The following is a 26,203-nucleotide window of genomic DNA, read 5'->3' on the forward strand; positions in this document are numbered from 1 at the left end:
TGATGATTTAAAACCCACTGTTTCTTTACTTTTTTAGTAGGTGTTTGAATTCCTCACCTTGTTCGAGGTGTAGGACTGTGCTAGAGCGAAAAAAGTGATGCTCCTTAGGGTTGGAGTTGTGTGTTTCAAAAGCAGCTGCTGGCCTCTTGTTGCCTTGGGTACAAGGTGAAGCAGCTAAGATGACAACTCAGGAAAGAAACTTCCAGAGACATCAGAATAATCAGCTACTCACTAGTAGAAGGCCGACATTTACTGAAGGGACACTTTTAATGCTCAAAAGGACATCAAGCAGCCCTAAGTTCCACTGCCTACAAAAGTCTCAAAATGCCCCTCAAGCGCTGGCCTGTGTGGTACAATGGTTGGAGCATCATCCTGTGCATTGCAAGGTTGTGGGTTCGATTCCTGCTTGGGGCATACCAAGGTTTCTCTCCCTTGCACGCTTTCCCCCCTTCTGTCTCTAAAAATTTTAAAAAGAAAAAAAAAAAGCCCATGAAAATCTCTCTACAAACCTGCTGGTGAATCTGGAGAGTTCTAAAAATGGGCATAAGGAAGTGAAATAATTTTCTATGGAACATTGTTTCACACATGATAGTTGATGTGTTTTCCTGTTTCTTATGAATCATTTTAGAAAACAAAAGGTATAATTGCTGTTTTCATGTAACGTGCAGAAACACCTTCCGGTTTCGTTGTTTTTATGGAGAAGAGTGATTTTTAGCCCCTTTGCTGGAAAGATAACCCGCCGTTAGAAGATACATGGCAGAGGGGTGAGGAACTGCAGGTGACAGCGGGAAGCATGCAGCGTGCAGGCCGCTGGCGCAGCGCCGTCTTCCTGTGTGTGGAACGCGGAGGCGCTGGGGGTCCCGGCAGTTCCGACCCAACTGTCGCTATCGCTTACCTGGCTCCTCCCCGCCGGGGCCGGGATCGGGATCCGGGAGCGGCCGCCGGGCGAGGGTGCAGCGGGTGGGCGAGGCCGGGCGGCGGGGCGGGCCAGCGGCTTCCCCGCCCCGGGGCGGCCCCCGCTCCCGGCCCGGCCCGGCCCCCGCTCAGCCCCCGCCGCTCACCGCGCCGCGCCGCCCGCCGCCATGTCCTCCGGGGCCAGCGTGTACGCCCTGCAGCGCTTGGTGGAGCAGCTCAAGCTGGAGGCCGGCGTGGAGAGGATCAAGGTGCGGCGCCGGCGCCCCCTTCTCGGGGCGGAGCAGGGAGGACGTGTGAGGCCGCGGGCGGGCAGCCGCCGAGCCGGGCGCGGGGCGCGGGGCCGGGGCGAGGCCGCGCGGGGCGGGGCGGCGGGGAGGACGGCGCGCTGGCCCGGCTCGCGGCTGGGCCCGCAGGGATGGGAGCCCCGCGCCGGGCCGAGCGGGACCCAGCGCCCGGGGCGGCGGGGACGTGGGCCCGCGGGGACGGCGAGGAGGCCGGCCGGCCAGACGGGCTTGCGGTCCCCGCGGGGGCGCGCGGGGACGGGACCGAGCGCCCCTCGGCGTTTCCCTGTCGGTGCGCGAGGATGAGGCCGAAGATGTGGGGGCGACGAATGAATGGACGGCCTGGGTGATGGGCTGAGAGGGGGGGCGCTGCCCAGGGTTCCGGCGTCGTGACGCGGGGATGGCGCGGCCGCTGGCTGCCGCCCCGGGGAGGGAGCGCGGGGAGGGACGGAGGGGCGGCGAGGCCGGGTTTGGGTCCGGGGGCTTCGCGGCGACGTCCCGAAGGCCTTTGGCTCCCTGGGCCGAAGCGCAGAGGCCGAGGCTGGAGGAGGCACTGGAGGAGACGGGGGCGGGAAGGGCGTGTTGGTGGGAGGCCGGCATGGAGCCGGCACCTGCAGACGGGAGGCCGAGAGCAGAGCCGGAGGAAGCCCGGGGCGAGCCCCGCGTCCACTGTGGGTCCAGTCCGCGGGGTGAAGGCATCTGTTGTGTGACGGTGTGGCAGCGGGTGTAGGCAGCGTCCTCTGCAGACCTCCAGGCCGGGTCTCCGCATCCGGCACTATCCCAGGTCCTGAGCACCCGGCGATTCTAGGGGCGGAGATACACAGGAAACATTAACCATAAGATAATGTCAGACAGTAAGTGATGTGACGCGCATACCGCAGGGGAAGGAGAGGCCGAAGGGGTTTCGGGAGGAGGAGGCGCAGAGTCTGGATCGTCATACGGTAGGCACACTTAAAGAGAAGTCTGGTTTTCGAGAGGAAACACCTTTTTCTTTTTCTTTTTTTTAAGTAGGAAACAAAAAGCCATGTTTTGAGTTGAGCAAAGGAACAAATGGAGAAGGAGATTTGGAGGGAGAGGAGACGGGGGCCTGGGATTGCGGGGGACCTTTTGAGACAGGAAGAAAGGAGGGGTGGGGATATGTATACAGATAGATGTTTCTAGGTAGGGACTTGAGGACTTGTATGGTAACAGTTTTCTTTGTGGAATAGAGGCCTTCTTTGGGGCAGAGGAAAGGGAGCCAGTGGAACCCCCAGAGCGAGGGTGGGGCGAGAGTGCCTGGAGGGATGGGGGGGGGGTGTCTTTCTTACCAGGCACGTCCCTAGACACCTCGTGATGTTGGAGACCCGGCTGCTGTGAGTGGAGACTCCTTGCACCCTTTATGATTTCTCTCACCCGGCAGCATTTGGCCACCCAGGGGTCTGAGTGCCCGCCTGAAGGGTAGTTGATCCAAGTAAGTGGGTTAGCAGGGAAGATATGCCAGAAAGATGGAAGTGGGTGTGGAGGGCAAGGGGCTTGAGGGTCCGCCCAGAAGGAGGCTGAGCCTGGGCTGGATAGAGACGGAACAGGGCGAACCGCCTGGTGTTGGGCTGGAGGGAGAGGGAGGTGGCATTCTCTCTGAGAGCCAAGAGCAGGTGTAGCCTGAGGAAGCGGCGCCCTCGATGGGTAGGAGAGATGGTGATCAGACAGCAGGATGCTGGAGTGTAACGTTTCCGTTGTGGAGCAGTTAACAGGTCTTGGCTGTGACTGCTGGCATGGAGGAGGAGGTTGTTGGAGGAGAGGCGGTCGGGGAGCTGAAACGAGGGTTGTAGCAAGTGTTCGGGAGGATGCGGAGACCTGAGGTGGAGAGGGAAACAGCCAGATGCCTACGCTGTGAGGAAGCTGGGGAACCCATTCTTATCTACGTTAAAAAAAATAATTATGGGAGATGAAACCGAGATCTAGGGAATTTGAGAGGATTGTTCAAGGCACACAGATAATACACTTAGCTGAGGGATGTGCTCAGGGTAGCAGACCTGGGGTGCTTGGCGGCTTCTCACAGGCAGCACTTTAGGGAGTCACAGCAATCCAAGGTCTGGCCTCCTCATCTCGGGGCTCGATGCGCGTGCTCAGCGCACCCAGAGATGTCTTCTCCTCAACAGACTTGCCAGCTGGTCAATAACCAGGGCACCACCTGTTTAGTTTCCCTTCCTAGTGACTGGAATGCTCCATATCCATCCCAGCACCCCTTCTTTGCTTTGGAGAAGCCTCTCAGACGTTGCTGGGTGAGCATGGGCGGAACCCAAGGGAGGTCGTGTAACCTGGGTGGGCCTTATCCCACCTCCAGCAGCAGGCCACAGCTTCCCAGAGTTTGGGCTTGAATCCTCCCAATCTAAAGTGCTAGGCAGCGGTTCTCAACCTGTGGTCGCGACCCCTTTGGCGGTCGAACAACCCTTTCACAGGGGTCGCCTAAGACCAGCCTGCATATCAGATATTTACATGACGATTCACAACAGTAGCAACATGACAGTTATGAAGTAGCAACGAAAATAATTTTATGGTTGGGTCACAACCTGAGGAGCTGTATTGAAAGGGCCAGAAGGTTGAGAACCACGGCGCTAGAGGAATGCTGTCCACTCTTACTCTTATTTTCTCTGCGTGTCCTCTCACCTTCACTTTTTGACCATGTTGTTAGGCAGGGGTTCAGCTAGTCCCATTTTCCAAGGGGCCCTGGGAGGTAGTCTCCTTCCACTCGTGTGGGGTCCACCTGCTCCCTTTGACACAGAGGTAGCAAGCACGAGCACAATTGGTTCCAAATGTCTTTTGAATTAGTAACTGTTCTATATAACCATTAACTCCAATTATAATTAATGCGAAATGATAAGACTTCTATTGAGGGAAAAGTAAACTTAAACATTATTCTGACAGTGTTTTGTGTTTAGGTTTATGTAACAAATGATAATTACATGAATGAAACCAAAATTCCTAAAAGCATTCTAGAAACGAGATCGTAACTGTAACATGAGTTGATTTTCCAGTTATTTGGAAGCTTGGGAAATTAACACAAAGTGGTAGTAATTCTTGAACAGCAATTAGAATCATTTCTGTACAATATAGGTGAGTTTTTACACAAAGCACCTTTTTAATGCAAGAAAAATGGGAAGTGCCTGGCCTGTGGGTCTCAGTGATTGAGCCTCGACCCATGAACCAAGAGATCAAGGTTTGATTCCGGTCAGGGCAGATGCCCTAGTTGCGGGCTCAATCCCCAGTAAGGAGCATGCAGGAGGCAGCTGATCATTGATGTTTCTATCTCTCTCCCTCTCTCTGAAATGAATAAACACATACTTTAAAAAATGAAAAGAAAAATGGGAAGTGAAGAAAGCCTTCAAATATGCATCAAATGGAAGATAAGAAAAAAGGCAGAATAACATAGAACCAATGCTGTGATTTAAAACGACATTTATTAACTCAACGATTCTTAGGTCAGCAGTTTAAGCTGGGTTCAGCTGTATAGTTCTGCTGATCTTTGCTGGGCCCTCCTGTGCATCTGCAGTCAAATGGAGGGTTGGCTGGTGGCTGGGTGACATGGGGTGGCTTCACTCACGTAGCTGGGGGTTGGTAGGCAGGTGGCTGGGGGCTAGCTTCCTGCTGCTCTTCCACAAGGTCTCGGGTCGTCTGGCTTGGTATTATTAGATGGTGATTTTAGGATTCTAATCACAGCAAGAGAGAGAGAGAGAGAGCTGCAAAGGCTCTTCTACTAGCCAAGGCTTGGAACTTGCCTATTATTTCTACTACATTCTCCTGGTCAAAGCACGTCACCGAACAAGCTCAGATTCGAGAAGTGGGTAAGCAGGCTCCAGCTTTTGGTGGGAGGAGTTGCAAAATACTGTGACTTTTCTGCAGTCTGCCACCTATATATTGCTAATGGTGTGGCAGCACTATTCTGAGTGCTTTGCCTGCATTAACTCAATCACCACATCAATCCCATGAAGTGGGTAGGGTACTGTTACTAAATACAGTTCACCGATGAGAAAACAAGTTCTGAGAAGCTAAGAGACCGGCCCATCTCCGTACAGGTAGTGGCACAGCTGAATCTGAGCCCAGGCAGTCTGGTTCCAGAGGCTGCCCTGTTCACCAACAAGCTGTCCTGCCCCCGAGCGAGGCGGGAGAACTTGTTCTGAGCACACCAGATAAAACTCCAGCCTTGTGTACATTCAACAGTGTGCTCACTGGGCAAACAGGGATACATCCATGCATACTTTATGAGTGAAAATGTGTAAAGGGAACACTAGCATGAGCTATTTCTTTACCAATTTAGTCTCAGAACTAGGATACTAAATGCATCAGAGACGCTGCTTTTTCTTTTGTTGAATAAGCAACCAAAAATATCCTGAATCAGAGTTCATAGCAATTGTAACCTTTCCTCTTTGGAGTACAGTTATTAGAACTTTCAGCAAAAAGGAAGACTTCCGGCAGCCACAGAAAGTGTGGTCAGGCTGCTGGCGCGTTTTTCAGAATGTCTAAGGAAGGGCTGCCCGGTGGGTCTGGCTGTGGGCGGCATGTCAAGCTGCAGTCTTTGGTTTCAGGTCTCCCAGGCGGCTGCCGAGCTGCAGCAGTACTGCATGCAGAATGCCTGCAAGGATGCCCTGCTGGTCGGAGTTCCAGCGGGCAGCAACCCCTTCCGGGAGCCCAGGTCCTGTGCTTTACTCTGAAGACTGGTGAGTCTTGATCCACCGTGCCAGCCTGGGGCCATGCCACTATAACAGGGCTTCCCAGAGGATTTTGGCAACTGTGTTTTGAATATCTAGTATTCTTGGGGGAATTAAAAAGGAAAGCATTCTTTTGAACATACAAAAAAGTACACAAATAGTGTGGGAAAGTGTTTCCTTTTAAAAGAAGAGTAATGATGAAAGGAAAAAGAACCTCTGACAATATCTTTTAACTAAGATAGGTTCATTTTTGGTTTTTTGTTTTTTACTTGACCTTCAGCATGAATTTGGTTTAGTATTCATGGGAACCAAGACAGGAAAAATGGATACAGTGCAATAACCAGCTATCTCCGAGAATAAATCCTGTCTCTGAGTTGCACAACTATCCCTGAAGGGTGACTCTAATCTCTATTTACCCTGCCTGTGCATTGCATCTAATTAAGAGAGTCTCAATCCTCTTGGGCACTAACTCATAAGATGTTAATATCTTCATGTACTTGAGCTCTCTGACCGAGTTAACTGGTGGTCATTGCTTGACCTTAATCCTACTCTCTCTGTCCTTACACCATCCCAGAGTTGTCATTTGCTGCTTGGTGCTGTCAACCCACTTGCTGCTCTTGGGACAAAGGACTCCCCAGAGGAAGAGAGTTGTTCCTACTACCAGCTGTGATGTCTTTCAAAGGCTTCAGAATATATCTCTGTTTCACTTACTTAATATTTTATTGGTTTCAGAGAGGAAGGGAGGAGGAGAGAGAAATATCAATGATGGGAGAGAATCATTGGTTGGCTGTCTCCTGCAGGCCCCCTACTGGGGATCAAGCCCATAACCCAGGCATGTACCCTGACTGGGAATTGAACAGTGACCTCCTGGTGCATAGGTTGACGCTTAACCACTGAGCCAAACTGGCCAGGCTATCTCTGTGTTTTAATGGAGGAAGCCTTAATGTAGCTACTGGGGGAAAGTGTGAGTCTGGTTAAAAGAGCTTTAAAAGCCAATTATTGAAATGAAAATCTCTCTTTGGTGGCATATTAGAAATATCATGGGTTCTAATGCATTATGTGGGGTCTAATTCACATTTTCCCTTTTTTCTTTTTTTGGAAGAGTTCAGTGAGTAGATTATTAGAGTCTTTTGGGGCCAACATATTCAAATTTTGTGTTTGAATGGGTTTTCATGCAGTAAATAATCATCTTAGGTCCGTTTTCATACATATAAAGGAAATTATGCATATTAAAAAGTAGTCATACTATCAGGTACTGTTGTACCTTTTAATAAAAAATGCCCACATTTTTGGTATTAAAGTAGTAGTTACATGCTGGCATGGCATTTTTCTTTTTACAGAGCACTTTCATGGGTGCTATTCCTTCAGTAGCGTGGTTTGAATGGGTTTTTTAAATTAACTTGTTACTCTCTGCTTTGAGAATACTAAAGTGTCCTATGAAATGCTGACTGTTAATTTCATGTGTAAATCTTACTAAAGTGAAAATGAACCAAATTCTCTTTCCATTAGGAAAGAAGTTCGCTAAGGAAGCCTTCAGGCACAAAGTGATGAATGACTGCCTCCAAGTCTCACGAAAACATTTTTCTCTAACCAAATGACTTACATATTCAGACCTTCCCTGTGGCCTGGTCCTATAGCCAAAATTCTACAGAAATTGATGAGTTTCAACTCAAATTAGGAAACTGGGTGAAGGAGAAGACTTTTAAATAATAATGGCCTAGTTTGTTTGGTGAAGTGCTTTATACTTAAGACAAAGACCCTACCACCAAATATACAAAAATGCACCTCTTTCGTAAGTGAATTATTGGTGTTTCTAGACCTGAAATATTATGTATGTTTTATTTACTAGATGTTTACATTTTGGGAAGGAAAACATTTTTATTAAAAAATTGAATACTTGTAATTTGTTGTTCCTAAGATTTTTACACCATAACAAAATGTGTCCTTTTCTCATGAATTTATAATTTCAAAATGAAGGCAAGACAGTGTAAAAGTGAGGGAAAGAACAGACTTTATTAATCAAGTGATGTCTTGATATTTGTGAGAAGATTGTTTTATTTTAACACTAAATATGGAAGCTGTTTCTTAGCAAACTTGTTTGGAAAGATTAATGTGTTGTGTATTAGATCTCCCCGTTTTGTGTATGCCACAGATCTGATCTTTGTCTTAAGTTCCTCGACTCCATAGTTGTGGTTATACTTTAAAAAAAACACTACATTATCTCATAGCTTTCAAATGTTTAAAATGTGACTTACAGAACACTGCAAATGATTAAAAGCAAAGCAATGTGAAAATCTTACAAGCTAAATGGATTCTTAATGTCATAAGTGTTTTACTTTGATGATGTGCCTTTGATTTGAGACACTAAAATGGATACTTTGTGTTTGTAATAATTTTTGAAGAGCTTGGAAATAAAGTTTCTGCTTAACTCATTATTTTCTATGACAGCAACGTTTGGTGTCTGATTTTGTTTTAAGGTTTCACAGATTTCTGTTTGCTTGTGAGATTGAATGCTGGAAGTGGGAGATACAAAGTTTTGTTATAAGTACTTGTAGAAGTTTATAAATCGTATATGTATAACATACAGAAATATCTCAATTGTTGGCATTTGCTCTTGAAATAACTATGTGTAAAACCATAAGTAAATAAATGAAAATATTTTTTGAGCGTAAGGATTGTTACAATAGAGAAAACAGAAACCATTAGGTGGGTACTCCCTTAAGTTCTGGCCACTAAACTTCCAAATCTAAGCAATCTGAATGCCTTTCATTCGATCATAATTCAGGTGTCCCTTTCTAGCCCTGGTATGTATTCTCTGGATCTGATTCACCTTCTCTGAAATGTCACACTGTCAATTATCCTTTCTCTCCCTTATCTTCAGCTTCTCCATCGGATCTTTTCTATCATCATTTAAACATGTTCCATTCTCTATCTTAATGATAACAAGCATTTTTAAAAATCTCCATTAACAAATAAATTTTGGTTTACAAGACGAGTAAGTCCTAGAGATCTGCTTACAGCCTAGTGCCTATAATTAACAATACTCTATTGTATACTTAAAAATTTGCTAACAATGCAGATTTTATGTTAACTGTTCTTATCACAAAAATAATAAGAGGGCAGGGAGAACCTTTTGGAGGTGGTGACTAGGTTCATGGCATAGATTGTGATGATGTTTCACTTATCTCCAAACTCATCAAGTTGTAAACATTAATTATGTACAGGTTTTAATGTGTAAAATAGAAACAACTCACAAGAACTCCTCTTAGTCCACTTTTTCCTTCAGCAAAATCTTGGTACTATAGTACAAGAAAACTAGAGACATCTCATAAACACAGATGCAAATGTCCTAAATATAAACAAATCAAATCTAACAATATATCAAGAGGAGATACAATGTAACAAAGCTAGTTCAATATAAGGAAATCTATCAATGCAATTCATTCCATGAATGGTTTAAAGAAGAGAATCTATGCCAACAAGTCATTTGATAAAATTCAGTGGTTGTTCTGAATTAAAACTAAGTGGACTAATGACATAGGAAAGTATATATAGAAAAATAAGCATTTTCTACACTGGCAATAGCTATTTAGAAATGGAAATGGAAACTATATCCCATTTCCACTTTAATGACAAAACGATAAAAAATACTTGAAAATTTAACAAAAGTTGCAAGTTAAAAGAAAAGCTTTTATTGCTGTTTATAGAACAGGGTCTACATAAATTAAAGTTCAATAATATCATTAAATCTCAATTTCATATAAACTTAGTGGCATTCCTATTTTATTTCTTTTGAGGAAAACTGGTTAAAATATCTAAAAGTTCATATGGAAAAATCAAGTGTCCAAGATAGTTTTTAAAACCGTGTGTGTGTGTGTGTGTGTGTGTGTGTGTGTGTATGTATTTAAAAACAAGGGTGAAGCTTGCCTTACTAGTTCTTAAAATTTACTTTGCCTAGCCAGTGTGGCTCAGGGGTTGAGTGTCAACCTATGAACCAAGAGGTCACGGTTCAGTTTCCAGTCACAGGTACATGCCTAGGATGAAGGCTCAATCCCCAGTAGAGGGTGTGAAGGAGGCAGCCAATCAATGATTCTCTCTCATCATTGATGTTTCTACCTCTCTCCCTCTTCCCTTCCTCTCTTTTGAAATCTGGCTGGGTTGCTCAGTTGGTTAGAGCATCGTCTCAATAAGCCAGGGTTATGGGTTCTCTACCCAGTCAAGGCACATACAAGTATCAACCAATGAATGTATGAATAAGTGGAACAACAAAGAAATCTCTCTCTCTCTCTCTCTCTCTCTCTCTCTCTCTCTCTCTCTCTCTCTCTCAAAAACCAATAAATAAAATTTTTTAACAAAGTAAAAAAAGTTTTACTTTTAAGCTGCTGAATCAAAATAATATGATTTTAAAAATGAAAAAAACACAAAATAAACTATTATTGTGGTATAGGAATAGGTAAATAGATGAATGGATTATAACTGTTCAGAAATAAATAACTTTTTTTTTCCTATTCAGTGGGAAAGTATGGTTTAATTAGTAAATGATGCTGCCATTATTGGCTATCCATTTAGAAGAAAATAAAATTGGGTCTGTATTACACTATGTAAAAAAACCTACATGGGTTAAAGAAAGATAATACAAAAGCATTAGAAGAAAAATTAGGATATTAATTATACAGGTTTAGGGTAAAAGCTGTCTTTGTAAGCAAGGCGGGAAACCCAGAAATCAAAAGAGAAAAGACATCTACACTTGCCTATACGAAATTAAATTTAAAAAAGTTAAATAAGGCATTTCACTTAAGTGTTAAATTAGTAACTGTTGTATGGTAAACATAATAACAAACCAAATAAAAAAGCAAAAGACAGAAAAACATTTTTTTCAGCCTTCATTTTGTATTGCTACAATTTGCTATCCCCATCCCCTTCAACTCAGGCTACTCCATTTGTTGGATCCCTTGTTTTAGGGTGGGGTTCAATATTTGGGGAGAATATCCAGGCTCCTACAATGTGAGGCAAGGGGTGGGACACGCCAGTGTTGATCCCAGGGGTATGCTGAGTTTCAGAGGAAAGAGGAGTATCTTATGTCCATCACAATTGGAGAGACAGGTGATATTCTGGTGAGGTCTACTAAGTTTGAACTGGGCCTTGGAACTTGGGAGTAAGGCCTCTCACAAGACTTCAAAGGTCAGCATCACTATCACCAGCAATGAACCTAAATGCAAGTAACTCCCTCTAACATGAAAAGCTCACAGGAAAATGAAATACTCTCAGAGAAAGAATCGAAATTTCTATTGCAAGAGCCAATCTGGGGATTTGGGGCTGTTCCAATCAATTCCATGTGATGAGGTGTTTGGGAAAGGACCTTGGAGGCTGAACTCACACTTTTGGCTCCCTAACAAGGGTCTATCCAGAATATTTGAATAAGCAAACTATGGAGCAGAATGTATATTATGAACATTTAATATAGAAAACCAAGAACATCTAAGAACAATTGCATTTTCTTTAAGGTATGACCAACTCTAAATCATTCTGTGATTGGTCTAGCAACAAAAACAATGGGATGTGGCAGGTAGCACTATTCTTTCTTTTTCAAAAAAACCTCAGACGAGTTTGTCCATCAGCTCTACCAGGGACTTTTTCATACACTAGACGTCGCTTTTTGAATTGTGGTAGTTGTGAACTCGTGAGATCTGTTAAAAGGAGAAAAAGGAAAACCATTTTAGTGCTGAAAATAATAAAGTGTAGCTATTTTTTCCAACTATTCAAATGGATCTTGTCTTTTCATCATCTGAAGTTTTAAAATTTTCAAATTGGGATAAAATAATGACTATTAAAATTAAATTTTTAGCATAAATGCACCTGTACCTAATGGCCCAGTACTAATTAGTGTTATAAACACATATTTGTATGGCCATACCTTATGCAAATAACTAAATCTCTCCTGATTTAAGACTCTTGCCTTTAAGTTTTCCCTCAGTAAGCCTGTTCTTTAACCCATACATGTAATGTTGTAAAATGTATCCTGAACTAGTATAGATGGTGGTGATGTGTAGACTCATCTTACATGACTATATTCTATATGATATACACTAGCCTGAAATAGCCTGGATTGATTAAATCAGTATAAAAGGAGGCTAAAATTTAAAACCATTCTAGGATTATTCCTGGAAATATATAATCTCATAATTGCAAAAGTTGGATGCCATTACAAGCAAATTAAAAAAAAAATGTAGTAGATAGTTTTGTCATAGATATCACAAATAATACACTTAAAGGACAAATGGAAATTATCTTGAAGTTATGCTAATGGCTTTGAATAAATTTTTTAGGGCTGCATCAATATGAATTCAAAATGTGTTATATCTTAAACATATTTGGAGATAATGATGTGTTAGGGAAAACCACAGTAAAAAGTCAAAAGTTGCCATAGTGATATGAAGATACTATCATCAAAGATTTATGTGAGGGGGGCAGGAGGTAGGGGGGTAAGAGATCAACTAAAGGACTTGTATGCATGCATATAAGCATAACCAATGGAAATAAGACACTGGGGAATAGGGGAGGCTAGGGGACTGTCTAGGGTGGGGGGATAAAATGGACACATATGTAATACCCTTTGTAATACTTTAAGCAATAAAAAAAAAAAAAAGATCCGTGGACAACCTTAAAAAAAAAAAAAGATTTATGTGAACTATTTGAATGAAATTACTTTATGAAAATAATTGGAAAGTATTTATATATAATTTAAATATATATATTTATAACTAAATTAATGACTATTCCATCTATATCCTAAAAGCTTAAATATTAAAATTTATTTTAAAATATTTTCTGAAGTCTTATTGAGAAAATGGGAGGATTATTCTATATTGAGGGCCCTATATTCAAGAACATACAATTATTTGTATGCTTAATTTGTCCCAGGGTGGAAAAAAGATGGAATTTTCATCCAGTTTATTAATGAAGCTGGAATAATCCTCATGTCAAAATGAAACAAAGCACAAATAACACAATAGATTAATTTCATTATGAATACAGGTATGAAAATCATAAATATTAGCAACCATGTGTAGCATATTTTAAAAATCACCCCTCAAAACCAATTCAATTTATTACAGAAATGGCAAAAATGGTTTAACACTATTAAACTTGTCAGTACAATCCTTGACATTAATAAGTCAGTGGAGAAAACATGCTTGATTTATCCCAATAGGTGCCAAAAAGAGTTTATAAAATTCAGCATCTGTTCCTCACAATAGTTCTTACAAAACTAGGGATAAAATACTTAGTAAAATCAAGAACAAAGAAATTATGACCATTAAAGGGGATCAAATCCAAGTTTTGTGAGTCCTGGAGGTTCTCTTTTAATAAAAGAAAGAATATAAGATTTTCAGGACCCCTCTCAGGTTTCACAAAGGGGCCTATGCAAAAGAGGAGCTTTGAAGCTTAAGCTTCTCCCTTTTTTCTCCCATCATGGCAAGGTCACCTTGTATGACCATTAGAACTTAACATTTTGTTCTAGATGTTCAGGAGGTAGCAACAAGAAATGACACAAAAGAAAGGTATAATTACCATAAGTGAGGAAATGATTAAATGTTCAAAAACATGAATTGCATAATAGAGCTAATAGTAAGTATCTATTGAACAGGATTGTCAGAATTAAATAATCCACATAAGAGGCCTAAAATGGCACGTGGCATATAATAAGCTCTTGTGGGTGGGTGGGAAGTAATCAACCAAAAAACGTGTGTGTGTGTGTGTGTGTGTGTGTATGTAGGTATGTATATATATATATATATATACACACACATACACACACACACACACACCATGGACACAGACAATAGGCTGGTGAAGGCCTGGGGCAGGGCTGGGGGCAGGCTAGAAGGGGTGAATAGGGGGAAAAGGGGGACATATGTAATACTTTCAACAATGAAGATTTTTTAAAATAGCAGCTCTTAATAAATTTTAGCCCATTCAATATCCCTGCCTGACAAATTTTCTAATTCACTGATTTCTCTGTTTAATCTTTGTTGATTTTAATCTTCTGATTTTTAGATTTGTTCTGTGTTTTTCACTTCTAAAGTTGAATGCTTAGTTCATCTAAAGGTACAAGAATTTGATATATTTTCTTTGCATTTATTTTCTTAGCTATCTCTAATTAGAATTCTGGTTTTTCCTTTGAACCAAAAGTTATTGAGGACTCTTAGTCATTAAAACAAAAACATTTTTTTAAAATTTTGAGATGGTTATATCATCTTAAGTTACATTTGAGAATAGTGTATTAACTATTGAATAGCATTACCTGTTAATGATTTCCTGTCTCCTGGGTTAGATGAAGGTTCAGCATGCCTTTTCTGTCCTAAACATGTTCTACCTCTTTGGTAGAAATAAAGACTGTTGAATTCTTTTTGATTTTTATTAGAATCAGAAGCACAAAACAAATCCAAACTGGGGACAGATGGTAATTCTTTCCAGAAAGTCTCTTTAGTCCCAGCACTTGAACTTCTGTATAGGAGGCCTCCTAACTCATCTGATAGACATTTTTGTTGATTAGTGAATAAATTATCTCTCTGAGAGTACCATTTGTCACACTCAGTCTCCTCTGAACCATACTGTAGGTTGAATGAGTGATTCTGTTGTTCCCATACATTTTCCTTAAAGCTCCAATGAGGAGGTGATTGAGAGCCTTCTAATGAAAAGACAGGGGCAAATTCTTCTTTATTTATAGGTCTTTTTGCTTCCTGTGTTCCCTTTTTCTGATAATTTATAAAATTAAGGGCAACTCTCTTCTGAGTGTTGATTGGTGATATTCTGCTTTCACAATTCATTTGTGTTAGATCTAAAGAAAAGACATCTGTCTGTGAATCATTCTGGTTTAGAAAGGAGTTACCAGCTGAGTTCCTTGATTTCATATTAATCAGAAAAGAATTTTTCTCTATGTTAGGGTTACAACTGGAGTCTTTCCAATAGCTGGTCTGACTGTAAGAAGTCACAGGTGGTAAAACGCACGGCATTTCTCTTTCTCTTAGTTCCATCAGGGAAAAGTTATAGTTTGAAGTGCTGTTTGTTTCTTCCTGCACTGTCTCTCCTAAGTGTAAATTCTGGTAATATTCATGTTCTTGAATGGCAGAGTCTAAAGAGTCAGAAGCTGAACTCTGAGAAGGGAAGGTACTGGTTTGATTCCTATTTTCCTGAGGTGATGACATTTGAGGTGATTTTGTTATGGGAGAAGAACCAATCTTGAATAAGGAAGTGATGTCACAAAAATGCTAAAAATAGTTAAAAATTAATTAATACAATACAAATACAATATGAACATCAGTCAAATAAATATAAATAATAATGCTTATCTATATGAAAAGGAGGCTAAATATAAATAAGTAGTTTATTATAGGTATTATATTGACCCATGTAATATTAACATAATTAGGCTCTGTTAAAAGAAAAACATTGTAATTTGCATCTATTTTCTAATCAGTTATAAAATAATTTTTTAGTTACACAAGTTACACATGAATACCATTTCCTTGATAAAAATTTAACATTTTACCAATGAGGCTAAAGTTCTCTTTACTATAAGGAAGGGTGTCAGGATTGTTTGGAAGAGATTATGTAAATCCATTTGAATAGAATGTATAATTAAATATTTGGGGGCACAATAACATTTCACAATTATTTAGATCGTGATAAACTGACTGTACTGAATTATGTGTATAACGTAACTTTAAAATGTATAATGTGATTGACAGCCTATGAGAATTCTATGTAAAATTTAGCTCAAGGAAATTATTTGTTTGCTATGTGAAGTCCAAAACAATTACACTTAGATACCTTCATTTTGAATACCCTTATTGTAAAAATACATACTCAGATGGAAAGGAAATAAACCTTTATAAGAATATAGATCTCAAATAACTAACCTTTAACACTTTTTCTGGAACTTCAGGTAGGAGTTCCTGAAGTTGACAAAGAGTTGCTGATAATATCCAGTGGAGTGAAGGTCCTTTATGTAACATGAGCTGAGCCACCAATGGGTTAATACATGGGAAATCAAGTAAGTACATTTCTTCCTAGAAAAGAGTTTAAGGAATAATCAGCCATTGGTCTTTTAAAAGTGACCCATTTTATTCTACTCATTCTATTGGATTAAAACTTTTGTCATTGCACCTACATTCAATTTGAGATGCCTGGAAAAAAAGTATGGCTAGGAGGGAAAGAAACTTTCATACACTCTCAGTCTAATCACGCATTCAAAAAGATGTGTTACAGTTCACCTTCTTCACATGACAATTGTTTTAACCAATGCTACATTTTCTAAAGAGAAATCTTTTACAGGACTTAGTATAGGACCTCAAGATTTCTTTATCTCTCCCTTTGTATACCATATACTATCACTGTTTGATTAAGATGAACCATGTTTCTGATACTTAAGAGATGTTATAATTTCAGGAAAGCCTTGTTGTAAAGACTATATAGGGAGAACTTCTATCGACCATAACTGACCTTGACAGTCTAAAAATGTATGTTTTCAGGTCTAGAAATATAGCAGCCATCTCTATATTCCATTTTTTCCTGAATTGCACTGGCTTTTTGTACCCTCTCTGATTTTTATCAAATGACAGACATGTGAGCAGATTTGACATATCTTGGTAAGACACACATATACATGTCATATAATTATACCCATACTTGCTGATTGTATTGTGTTCTATTTAAGCATGTAAAAGTTCTGTGATTTAATAGATATGAACATTTTATTTTATTAGTTTGTTTTATAATTTTAGTTTTTGAATAAGTAAAAATCACATGGTTCAAAACTTTAAAAGTACTGAAAGGTGAAAAGTCTCATTCCCACCCATTACTCCAGTTCTCTTTGGAGATAACCATTGTTATCATTTCTTGGTATCCTTCCAGAAGTATTTTATTAATTTATAAATAAACACATAAATATTAATTTCCCCTTGTTTTTCACAAATGGTAGTATAGTGCATGCTCTGTCCTGCAACTTCGATGTTTCACTTAACAATCTATCTTGGAGATTATTCCATATTAGTACATAAAGAGCCTTGTCATTCTTTTTTTAATGGCTTCATGATTTGGATATATTTTAAATATAAAGGTAACAGAAACACTGAGTTGGTATGAGGTCTTGGAAATATTTATGCTCAAACCAAAGGAATTTCTAAAAATTAACTATTTAATCTTATAAGTACTTTAAAACTCTACTTTGAGTTTCAATAATATAACTGAATTACTGACAAATCATGAAACGATAAAATTTTGCTATTCTCTTAACAAATTTACTATTCTTAAATGTTTAAATTTAGGAATTAGAAAAATAGTTATGTTTTAAAATATATTAGGCATTAAAGTCATTACATCACCCTATAATAACTTAGATTTGAAAGTTCATTATAAAAGATCTCATTAAAATAGTTCTGTGAAGTTAACAAATACAAATATTTCTAGAAAATGGTCTAAGTAAATGTTGTACATGATGGTTTTGTCATATATGCTCATGCAAGCACTGGAGAACAAAATATACTACCAGAAAGAATTCAAATACAGGTATTCATATTTGCTTTGAAAATATCTAACTTATTTATTTAGGAAATAAACCTTAGATGGTGAAACTTCAAGCCAGGATTTATCCAACCATTCATGAGGATCTCTCTTTGAAGTCATTAAATTGTGGTCAGCAATTTGTCGGATTATCAATGCAGTCTCTTCCACCCCTGGAGCAATTATTAGCTGAAAAATATATTTTAATGTCAGACTATGGAAAATATTTGGAAGTAAATTATATCATTCAAAAATTGTTTATAATTAGAAGAAAAAAAACCCAGCAGGGTCTAATCTTTGCGCACTATTTTAGATATAATTTATTAATTTGTCTATGTGAAACCCAGGACATTTTTTTGTGTGAGGATAAGCAATTTTCTTTCCTTCTTTAAGAATGATATCCTGGTAGTTTCCAATTTTTGGAACTAAATTGTTTTTCCTCACTTCTGTTGACATTTATCAATAACATCATTTAAATCTATTTGGTATTATATTTCATCTGTATTAGAAGAAAAAGCAATTTGGCTATCACTAGTAATGTTTAATATTTTGCTTTTTCTAGGTTAACCTAATAGTTCTCAACAAAAATAAGAACTTTAAAAAGACAGTGTAAGATTTGTTAAAAACAAAGTTAAATATAAAGGATATTTGTGGATGAATTTGAAGCTTTATTTAAAAAAAAAAAAAAAAAAAAGCCTGGCCGGCATGACTCAGTAGTTGAGCGTCAACCTATGAACCAGGAGGTCACTGTGATCAATGATGCTCTCTCATTATTGATGTTCCTCTCTCTCCCTCTCTGAAATCAATTTTTAAAAAAGGCTTTAATTTAGAATAGCCTTCCCTAGCATTTTTGGCTTATTTAATACTAAGATAATGCTGCCAAAATGTGTGTGTGTATTAAACTGAACTCTAAGAAAGAATTTCTTCATTTCCCCTGCTTCCTGTATGTCACTTGGGTTTCCCTCCATGCCTTTCTTTCTCCTGAAATGCCAGTCTTTCTCTTCCTCTTTCATTTCTATTTTTATCTTCTTTTAGGTTCGGTTGAAGGAAAGATAGTTCATGGGGTAGCAGTCTAATGTGGACAGAGAAATAACTAGCCTAAATAATCATGTCTTAGAGATATAAATACGCTGTCCTGTAGTAGAAATTTAAAAAGCAAGGACTGTACCAATCTCAAAAAATAATTATGACAATTTTTATTTCACAAGAATTTTAAATATAAAACTGTTGGTACATATCTGGGAAATATAAGTACTCTAAAGACAGATTTTCTCTAAATTATATTAAATATGTATAGAGTGCACAGAAGTACACTGTTTAAGTACAATTTTATTTTATTGTTAAGGTTTGGGTGTTTTGAGAATATTTGATAATAGAAGAGTACTGAGCCCCAGATTTGGAGGAATGTCTAAATTTCAGAGCAATGACATTGAAAAAAGAGCTAAGAAAGAAGACTAATTAGAGGTTACCAAAATATATGTCCTAAGATTTCCATTTTACAACAGATAAGAACTTAGTATATCTTTCATAAGTGAGCATTTTTAAAAAAATATATTTTTATTGATTTTTTACAGAGAGAAAGGGAGAGGGATAAAGAGTTAGAAACATCGATGAGAGAGAAACATCGATCAGCTGCCTCCTGCACACCCCCCACTGGGGATGTGCCCGCAACCAAGGTACATGCCCTTGACTGGAATCTAACCTGGGACCTTTCAGTCCGCAGGCCAACGCTCTGTCCACTGAGCCAAACCGGTTAGGGCAAGTGAGCATTTTTGATCAAGGGATATGTTTATTTTTATTCATATCCTGCTATGTTTCAAATAAATATAGGTAGTAATTAAGAGATAAAATATTATTTTATATTTATTAAACTAAAGACTTTTAGGACAGAAGTTTATGTGGAAAGAATATTCATTAATTTAAAAACTGTTCTTTGACTTTTAGGCAGTTTTGACTTACCTATTTAATGTTTCTTCTCATTGGGTATATGAGTTTGAGTATAATTTTGGTTTATGAAAAATACTTATGAACAAACATATAGGAAAAAAATACCTTTACATCCAGTTCTTCTGATTTTAGTCCAAATGAAACTAAAGCTGCGTAAATCAGTGCTAGGTGATGAAGTGTCTTTTCTGTAAGATAATACCTAAAAAGAATTATATTACTATACTTCCACTCACTTGACATCTGATTATACTTATTAAAAATTCATTGTTTTCCATATTTCATGTTATTAACCCTTTGTACGCCATAAGTGTCTGTAGATGCTTTAAAAAATAATTTTTTGTGAGAATTTTCAACTGAAAATATTCAAGAACACCTGAATTGTAAGTAATATACTTATTTTTATAATATTCATTGCAAATTGATTTTTTAGATTAAATTCAAAATATCATGGCGTGTGGGGATGGTTTCCAGTTTGGATGCCTGGCAGTTAACTGGTTAAAATAACCTGGCTAACACAATACTAGTATGGCAGACTCATGGATATTTGTCTACTTAGTATTTTTCTGAAAAAAAAAAAAATTTTTTTCCCCACTTCCATTTTTTAAAAATATTGTTAAATCTAGGAGATGCTAGGGTGTGGGGAGGAAGGGGAGAAATTTAACTTATCCCCTTACTGGTCAGTGTCTTGGCATGGATTTTTTTTTTTTTTTATAATTCTTCATTAATGAAAAAAGTATAGCAAGATGCTCCTTATTTGGTATTTTTAATAAGGTTTTAGAAGTGATTTAAGAATGACTTATCTTTTAACAGACAAGTATAAGAATTTTAAAGTAATAAGAAGTGAAATACTTAAAGCAGCAATTCTTAGGGAGGTAGAGGAGGAGAGGATGATTTGTACAGCATGTTCAGGGGAAAAATATCTCCAAAATTTCGATTTGTTTGACTATGGGTATGCCTCCACCTTGAGAATCCCTGACTTAAAGCAAACTAGATGAGCAAGCAGAAAATTAGCATAGCTACTACTATTCACAGAAGAGGACTGAATAAAACTTAAAAAATATGAATGTGACTTTATTTATTTTTTTTTTTAAAATATATTTTATTGAGTTTTTACAGAGTGGAAAGGAGAGAGATAGAGAGCTAGAGACATCGATGAGAGAGAAACATCGACCAGCTGCCTCCTGCACACCCCCCACTGGGGATGTGCCCGCAACCAAGGTACATGCCCCTGACCGGAATCGAACCTGGGACCCCTCAGTCCGCAGGCCGACGCTCTATCCACTGAGCCAAACCGGTTTTGGCTGAATGTGACTTTAGATGAAGAAATGTTTACTTACTCTGAGTTTGTTTTTTTGGCATATAAAATTATCCAACAATAGCTGTACTGGAACGATAATGCCATCAGTCTCATAATGATGTTGTCTGATGCCTTCTCACAATTCAATTCTTCTAGATCCTACCAGTAATAAATAAATAAAAAAGATTCACTAGGTTAATAGTTGTTATGAAATTATTTGTACCATATTTCAAAATCTATATTATATAGATTATAGCTTGAGGAGAAGCATAGGCCTGGGCTTCTATTTTATGAAAAAAATAAAATCACACTGGAAGTATTGGGGGGAAAGCTACAGTAGATATAAAACAACTAGTGAATTTCAACAAGAAAGGCCCATGAATCTCCCGCAGTCCTAGATATGAAGAAAGCAGCCTGCAGTGTCCCAATCTGGGTCAAGTCCTTTGTAGACAGGGGTCTGGCTACTCCTAAAGGCTACAGAAACTATGTTTAAAATAGATAATTTGCTTCCAATGCTTCCTTAAGGAAAATGAGAAAGCAGCAGTTAATGTGCTTCTAGGAATCTCTATGTAATGGTCTGGAATTCTCTTTTTCCTTTAACACAATCTTAGATCGAGCAAATAATTCAGGAAGTGGCTTACTCTAATAGTAACTTATGTAAGTGATTAAAACAGTTTTCCTAAACAATATTTTCCCCAAATAACTGCTTTTTAAAAGAATCTTAAATATACAAGACACAATATCTCTTAAGAATCCCTCTGCCTGGCCAGCATGGCTCAATGGTTGAGTGTTGACCTATAAACTAAGGGGTCATTGTTCCATTCCCCGACAGGGCACATACCCCGGTTGTGGGCTGGTCCCCGATGTGGGGCGTGCAGGAGGCAGCTGATCAATGATTCTCTCTCATCATTGATGTTTCTATCTCTCTCTCCCTCTCCCTCCCTCTCTGAAATCAATAAAAATATATTAAACAAACAAACAAAAACAAATCCTTAAAAAAAAACAAACTCTCTAACAGAGCTTTGTGTTTTCATCATATAATTATTATATTGTTAACATTTGCTCGTAATATTTCTCATTAATTTCTATTCCATACCGTCAAACTGGTTTCTTCAATTAAGCAAACATCAAGGAGATTCAGACAAGAATTTTTATATCTTAAATTACAAACTATGTGGATTTTTTAAGAGACCCTCTCTCGTTAAAAACCAGCTATTTATTGGCAATTCCAACTTACCTCACAGGAAATACCATATTTCCGATCATAGACTAATATACTGCCCCCTTTTAAGAAACATAGTGGCTAGGATTTAGTTTTTAAAGTTTTCAACACTATACTTATTATATAAATGCATTTAAAAATAGGACAATATACAATATTAAAGATTCTCTATTTGCTTTGTCTTAAAGTATGTTAAAATTATAAGCATCAAAGAAGCTTGGTAATGGCCATTTTTCCCAGTCATGATTTTGGCACCTGTGGCCCACTTGCAAAGCTTTGGAAGAAATCGTTAATAGATCGTGTTAAGCTCTCTATAGTAAAGCTAATAATAAAATTACATAGTTATATATCTTTTTAATTTATTTGATTTATTTTTGATTGTATAGTTTTACCTGCAAAATTATGGCAGTGTGTTCATCAACTGTCACTACTACATAACACTCCGTATCTCCAAAGAATTTCATCGACTCACTGCAGCATCTTTCCACTAGTGTGATATTATAGCTGTAAAATACAATATTTGAGGGTGACATAATGAAATGGCTAAGAAAATTCTTTAAGAAAAACTATTGTCCTCCTGCATATAAAATTATTTGAACTACTGTGCTTTATCTCTTATACATCAATTTATTCAATTTTATCAATTTGAGATATGAAATTATGATTTATTCAGTATACATGACAAATTCATTGACTATGTGTTGCTGTAGGTACTTTGCTAAGTATTACTGAACACAATACTATTTCAAATATATTGACCAATTTATTCTGCTCTTTAAATAATAATTAATGAAACCAAAACATCATGCTATGAGACTAAACATTCTACATTTATCAGGACTTTCTTTTCATTCTCCTTAAAACTGACTTAGATTTTAGCTACCTTTTTTTTTAAATTACCTTTTATTAGCTCAGAAGTTTCTGTGAATGCCCCACAGCCTTGAGATATAAAAATAAAAGCACAGAAAGTAAATCTGCATTTTAACTAAGGTCACAGCACAGTCATCTTTCCTTGAGATAAAGCCCAATGTTTAACATCACTATGACAACTGTGTGTCTTGATAAAGTGTTTTATGTGATTTTAAAATTCTCAGTGTAAAAATGTGAAAATTCATTTAGACCTTCATAGTCCTGTTTCCCAGGCAGTATTTAAAGTCCTCTAAATAAGAATAGTCATTCTTTTATTTTTTTTAGAATAGTCATTCTCAATATTATCAATGACCCAAAGTTATCCTATCTAATAAAAGAGAAAAATGGTAATTGGCGTACGACGATACCCTTTTCATTGGCTAATCAGGGCTATATGCAAATTAACTGCCAACTATGATTGGCAGTTAACTGCCAACAAGATGGTGGTTAATTTGCATATGTAGGCACAATGCAGGGAGGCGAAAGGGAAAGCAGGAAGAAGCCCCCTGCCACTGACAGTGATTGGAAACCCAGGGGGGAGCTAAGAGCTGGGGGGCAGGGCCAGTGATAGCAGGAAGTAGGGGTGGAGCCAGCGATGGGAGCTGGGCACGGTCGAAGCTGGCAGTCCCAGGAGCTAGGGGTCCCTTGCCTGGGCCTAAAGCGGAGCCCACAATCGTGGGGCCGCTGCAGCTGCGGGTCCCCGCTGCCCGGGCCGGATGCCTCAGCCAGAGGCGTTAGGCCTGGGCAGGGGCGGAGCCTGCAACCGCGGGGAGCTGGGGGTCCCCTGCCCAGGCCTGACACATCTGCCGGAGGCCTCAGGCCTGGTCAAGGGGCCGATCCGGTGATTGGTGATCGGAGGGTGATGAGGGTCAACTCCTCTGGCCGAGGCATCAGGCCTGGACGGGGGGCTGAGCCGGGGATTGGGGGGATATGATGGTCCCCTTGCCCAGGCCTGAAGCCTGGGTCAGAGGCGTCAGGCTTGGGCGGGGGGTGGAGCAAGCAATCAGAGGGAGATGGGGGTCCCCTGCCCAGGCATGATTCCTGGGCCAGAGGCCTCAGGCCTGGGCGGGGGCCAGAGCCAGTGATCGGGGGGAGATGGGGGTCCCCTGTCCAAGCCTGACACCTCTGGCGGAGGCGTCAGGCCTGGGCAAGGGGCCGATCCTGCGATTGGAGGGTGATGGGGGTCAACGCCTGAGGGCTCCCAGTATGTGAGAGGGGGCAGGCTGGGCTGAGGGACACCCCCCCCCCACACACACACCCAGTGCACGAATTTCGTGCACCGGGCCCCTAGTGAATATATAAGTCTGTGAATTATAGGTTTTTATTTGCTAGAACCAAAAGAAATACAATTAAGATATAAATTTAAACAATAATGAAATATTTTTCTTCACAAAATTGATATGTTACTGAGAAATAATATTTAACAATTACTATGGTGTACTAGAGGAAGAGAAATGTACACTGACATAAGCTTTCTGGAAAACTATTCCTGTGTGATATAATACCAGGCTTGAATCTGAAAATAGTACCATATAATCCTATATAATAAAAGTCTAATATGCAAATTGACCAAACGGTGGAACTAGTGGTCGCTATGATGCACACTGACCACCAGGAGGCAGATGCTCAATGCAGGAGCTGCCCCCTGGTGGTCAGTGTGCTCCCACAGGGGGAGTGCCGCTCAGCCAGAAGCCGAGCTCACAGCTGGTGAGCACAGCAGTGGTGGTGGAAACCTCTCCTGCCTCCATAGCAGCGCTAAGGATGTCTGACTGCCAGCTTAGGCCTGCTCCCCGAAGTCAGTCGGACATCCCCTGAGGGCTCCCAGACTGTGAGAGGGAACAGGCCTGGCACAAATTTCATGCACTGGGCCTCTAGTATAGACTAATATTTAGCCATTATATATATATACTTTGTTAAAGTTATTAAATCTATAACTTACTTGGATTCTAACAACTGAAGTATTTCTGGAGTATTAAGAAGTCCTTCAGATGCAAACAACACATATGGAACCTGGATTTCCAAAAGAAAACCACCAAAACTATCCAGCAAGTTGTTTCCTAAATAACAGAAAATTTATAAATATTTCTCTTTTTTCTCATCCCTCAGCTCTTTCTAATTTTTTACTAAACATGTTCAAAGTGTATGTTCAAGGAGTCGTATAAATATAAAAACATATTCACTGTAAAACATCAGAAGTCAGAATAAAGAAAGTTCTGAAGAATAAAATAAAAACCATGTTATCCTATTACTTAGAAAGAAAAGGTAACAGATCTTACTAAAACTACTATATACTAAAACAAAGATTAGTACATACTTCCAGACTTTCTCCTATATATTTGCTTATCACATGTACACTCACTTAAAAAGAAAAAAGGAAAAGAAAAAAATAGGATTATAATCTAACAATATTAAAATCTGCTTTATTCACTTAAGTATATATTGGATATTTACTGTGTAAATATGCTGATCAAAATTTAAAATTATGTACTATAACCTATAGGAAATGATACAGATCAATAGGAAAAGAATAAATGCCTCGATAGATAAATGGACAAAGGACATAAACAGGCAATTTACAAAAGAATGGCTATACAAGATCAATTCACATCTGAAAAGATATGAATAGTCAAAGATATGCAAATTAACACAACTATAAAATATTTTCTGCCTATAATTATGTCAAATATTTAAAAGATTAATAATGCCGACTTATTGTAAAGATATGGGAAAAGTATTCTCTCATACTTTCTGCACAAATATAAATTGGAATAGCATTTCTTGAAGGATATTTGGCAATATATAAATGTGTGTATACATTTGACCCAGCAATTAATTTTACCTCTTGGAATTCGAATTTCTTAGAACAAGTATATCAAGATATATAAGATATAAAACTACTTTATCTTACAGTATAATAGTGAATTGAAGCATTGTAAATGCCCAAAGAACTGATTGAATAAATTAAATTCATCTTTGAGAAAATGAATGAAGCTTCTAAATATAAACAAGCATACTTATCTTTATCTTTTCTTGGGCCCATTCTTTAATTGGTTTATCAACTTAACATTTAATTCTAAATATCAAAGATTCTAAATAAGAATTATGGTGTACTTTAGAATTGAGTTGGAATGACTCAGAATTCAAACTTCCCACTCATAATTCAGTTGGATAGAAAGTAACTTATGGCAAATATTGAAAGAGAGATGCACTGGGAGTAAAACTCCATGGGCTTTTTCAATGAAATGGTCTGAGAATTCACCTTAGTTATGTGAAGTGAGAAATGCAAAGAAACCAAAGTGGCTTTGGATTATTTTCTAAGTATTTGTGCATAATTTTTTTTGTGTGTATTAAAAGTTTTCTGGCCCTGACCGGTTTGGCTCAGTGG

General features: G+C 38.9%; 2 protein-coding genes across 6 annotated transcripts in view; one reads left to right on the forward strand and one right to left on the reverse strand.

Annotated features, from left to right (window-relative positions):
- The first annotated feature begins 774 nt into the window (after nt 1-774).
- Nucleotides 775-8,328, forward strand: GNG10 (G protein subunit gamma 10). Of its 4 annotated transcripts, none has more exons than XM_059657645.1 (3): nt 871-1,208; nt 5,759-5,890; nt 7,391-8,328. In XM_059657645.1, the coding sequence occupies exons 1-2, from the start codon at nt 1,083-1,085 to the stop codon at nt 5,882-5,884; spliced, it is 252 nt and encodes an 83-aa protein (XP_059513628.1). In that variant the 5' UTR covers nt 871-1,082; the 3' UTR covers nt 5,885-5,890; nt 7,391-8,328. The 4 variants fall into 4 exon arrangements, with proteins under 4 accessions (XP_059513627.1, XP_059513628.1, XP_059513630.1 ...); XM_059657646.1 differs by having other exon boundaries at nt 999-1,163; XM_059657644.1 differs by lacking the exon at nt 5,759-5,890 and having other exon boundaries at nt 775-1,163.
- A 1,502-nt stretch (nt 8,329-9,830) lies between these two features.
- SHOC1 (shortage in chiasmata 1) overlaps nt 9,831-26,203 on the reverse strand; it is a 67,108-nt gene continuing 50,735 nt past the window's right edge. For both annotated transcript variants that reach the window (XM_059657641.1, XM_059657640.1), the window contains exons 21-28: nt 24,758-24,875; nt 22,302-22,413; nt 20,728-20,846; nt 19,496-19,589; nt 17,501-17,632; nt 15,802-15,951; nt 14,184-15,150; nt 9,831-11,568 (exon numbers count right to left, since the gene is read on the reverse strand). In XM_059657641.1, the coding sequence (XP_059513624.1) occupies nt 11,468-11,568; nt 14,184-15,150; nt 15,802-15,951; nt 17,501-17,632; nt 19,496-19,589; nt 20,728-20,846; nt 22,302-22,413; nt 24,758-24,875 (1,793 nt within the window). In that variant the 3' untranslated portion in view covers nt 9,831-11,467. The remainder of the gene's footprint in view (nt 11,569-14,183; nt 15,151-15,801; nt 15,952-17,500; nt 17,633-19,495; nt 19,590-20,727; nt 20,847-22,301; nt 22,414-24,757; nt 24,876-26,203) is intronic.

The sequence above is a fragment of the Myotis daubentonii genome, chromosome 11 (genome assembly GCF_963259705.1).
Source record: "Myotis daubentonii chromosome 11, mMyoDau2.1, whole genome shotgun sequence".
In the NCBI taxonomy this organism is placed as follows: Eukaryota; Metazoa; Chordata; class Mammalia; order Chiroptera; family Vespertilionidae; genus Myotis; species Myotis daubentonii.

Coding starts and splice junctions, on each gene's coding strand:
- GNG10 (XM_059657644.1), top strand. CDS start 794: ATGCAGCGTGCAGGCCGCTGGCGCAGCGCCGTCTTCCTGTGTGTGGAA. Junction 1,164..7,390: donor CCGGCGTGGAGAGGATCAAG/GTGCGGCGCCGG, acceptor TCTTTCCATTAG/GAAAGAAGTTCGCTAAGGAA.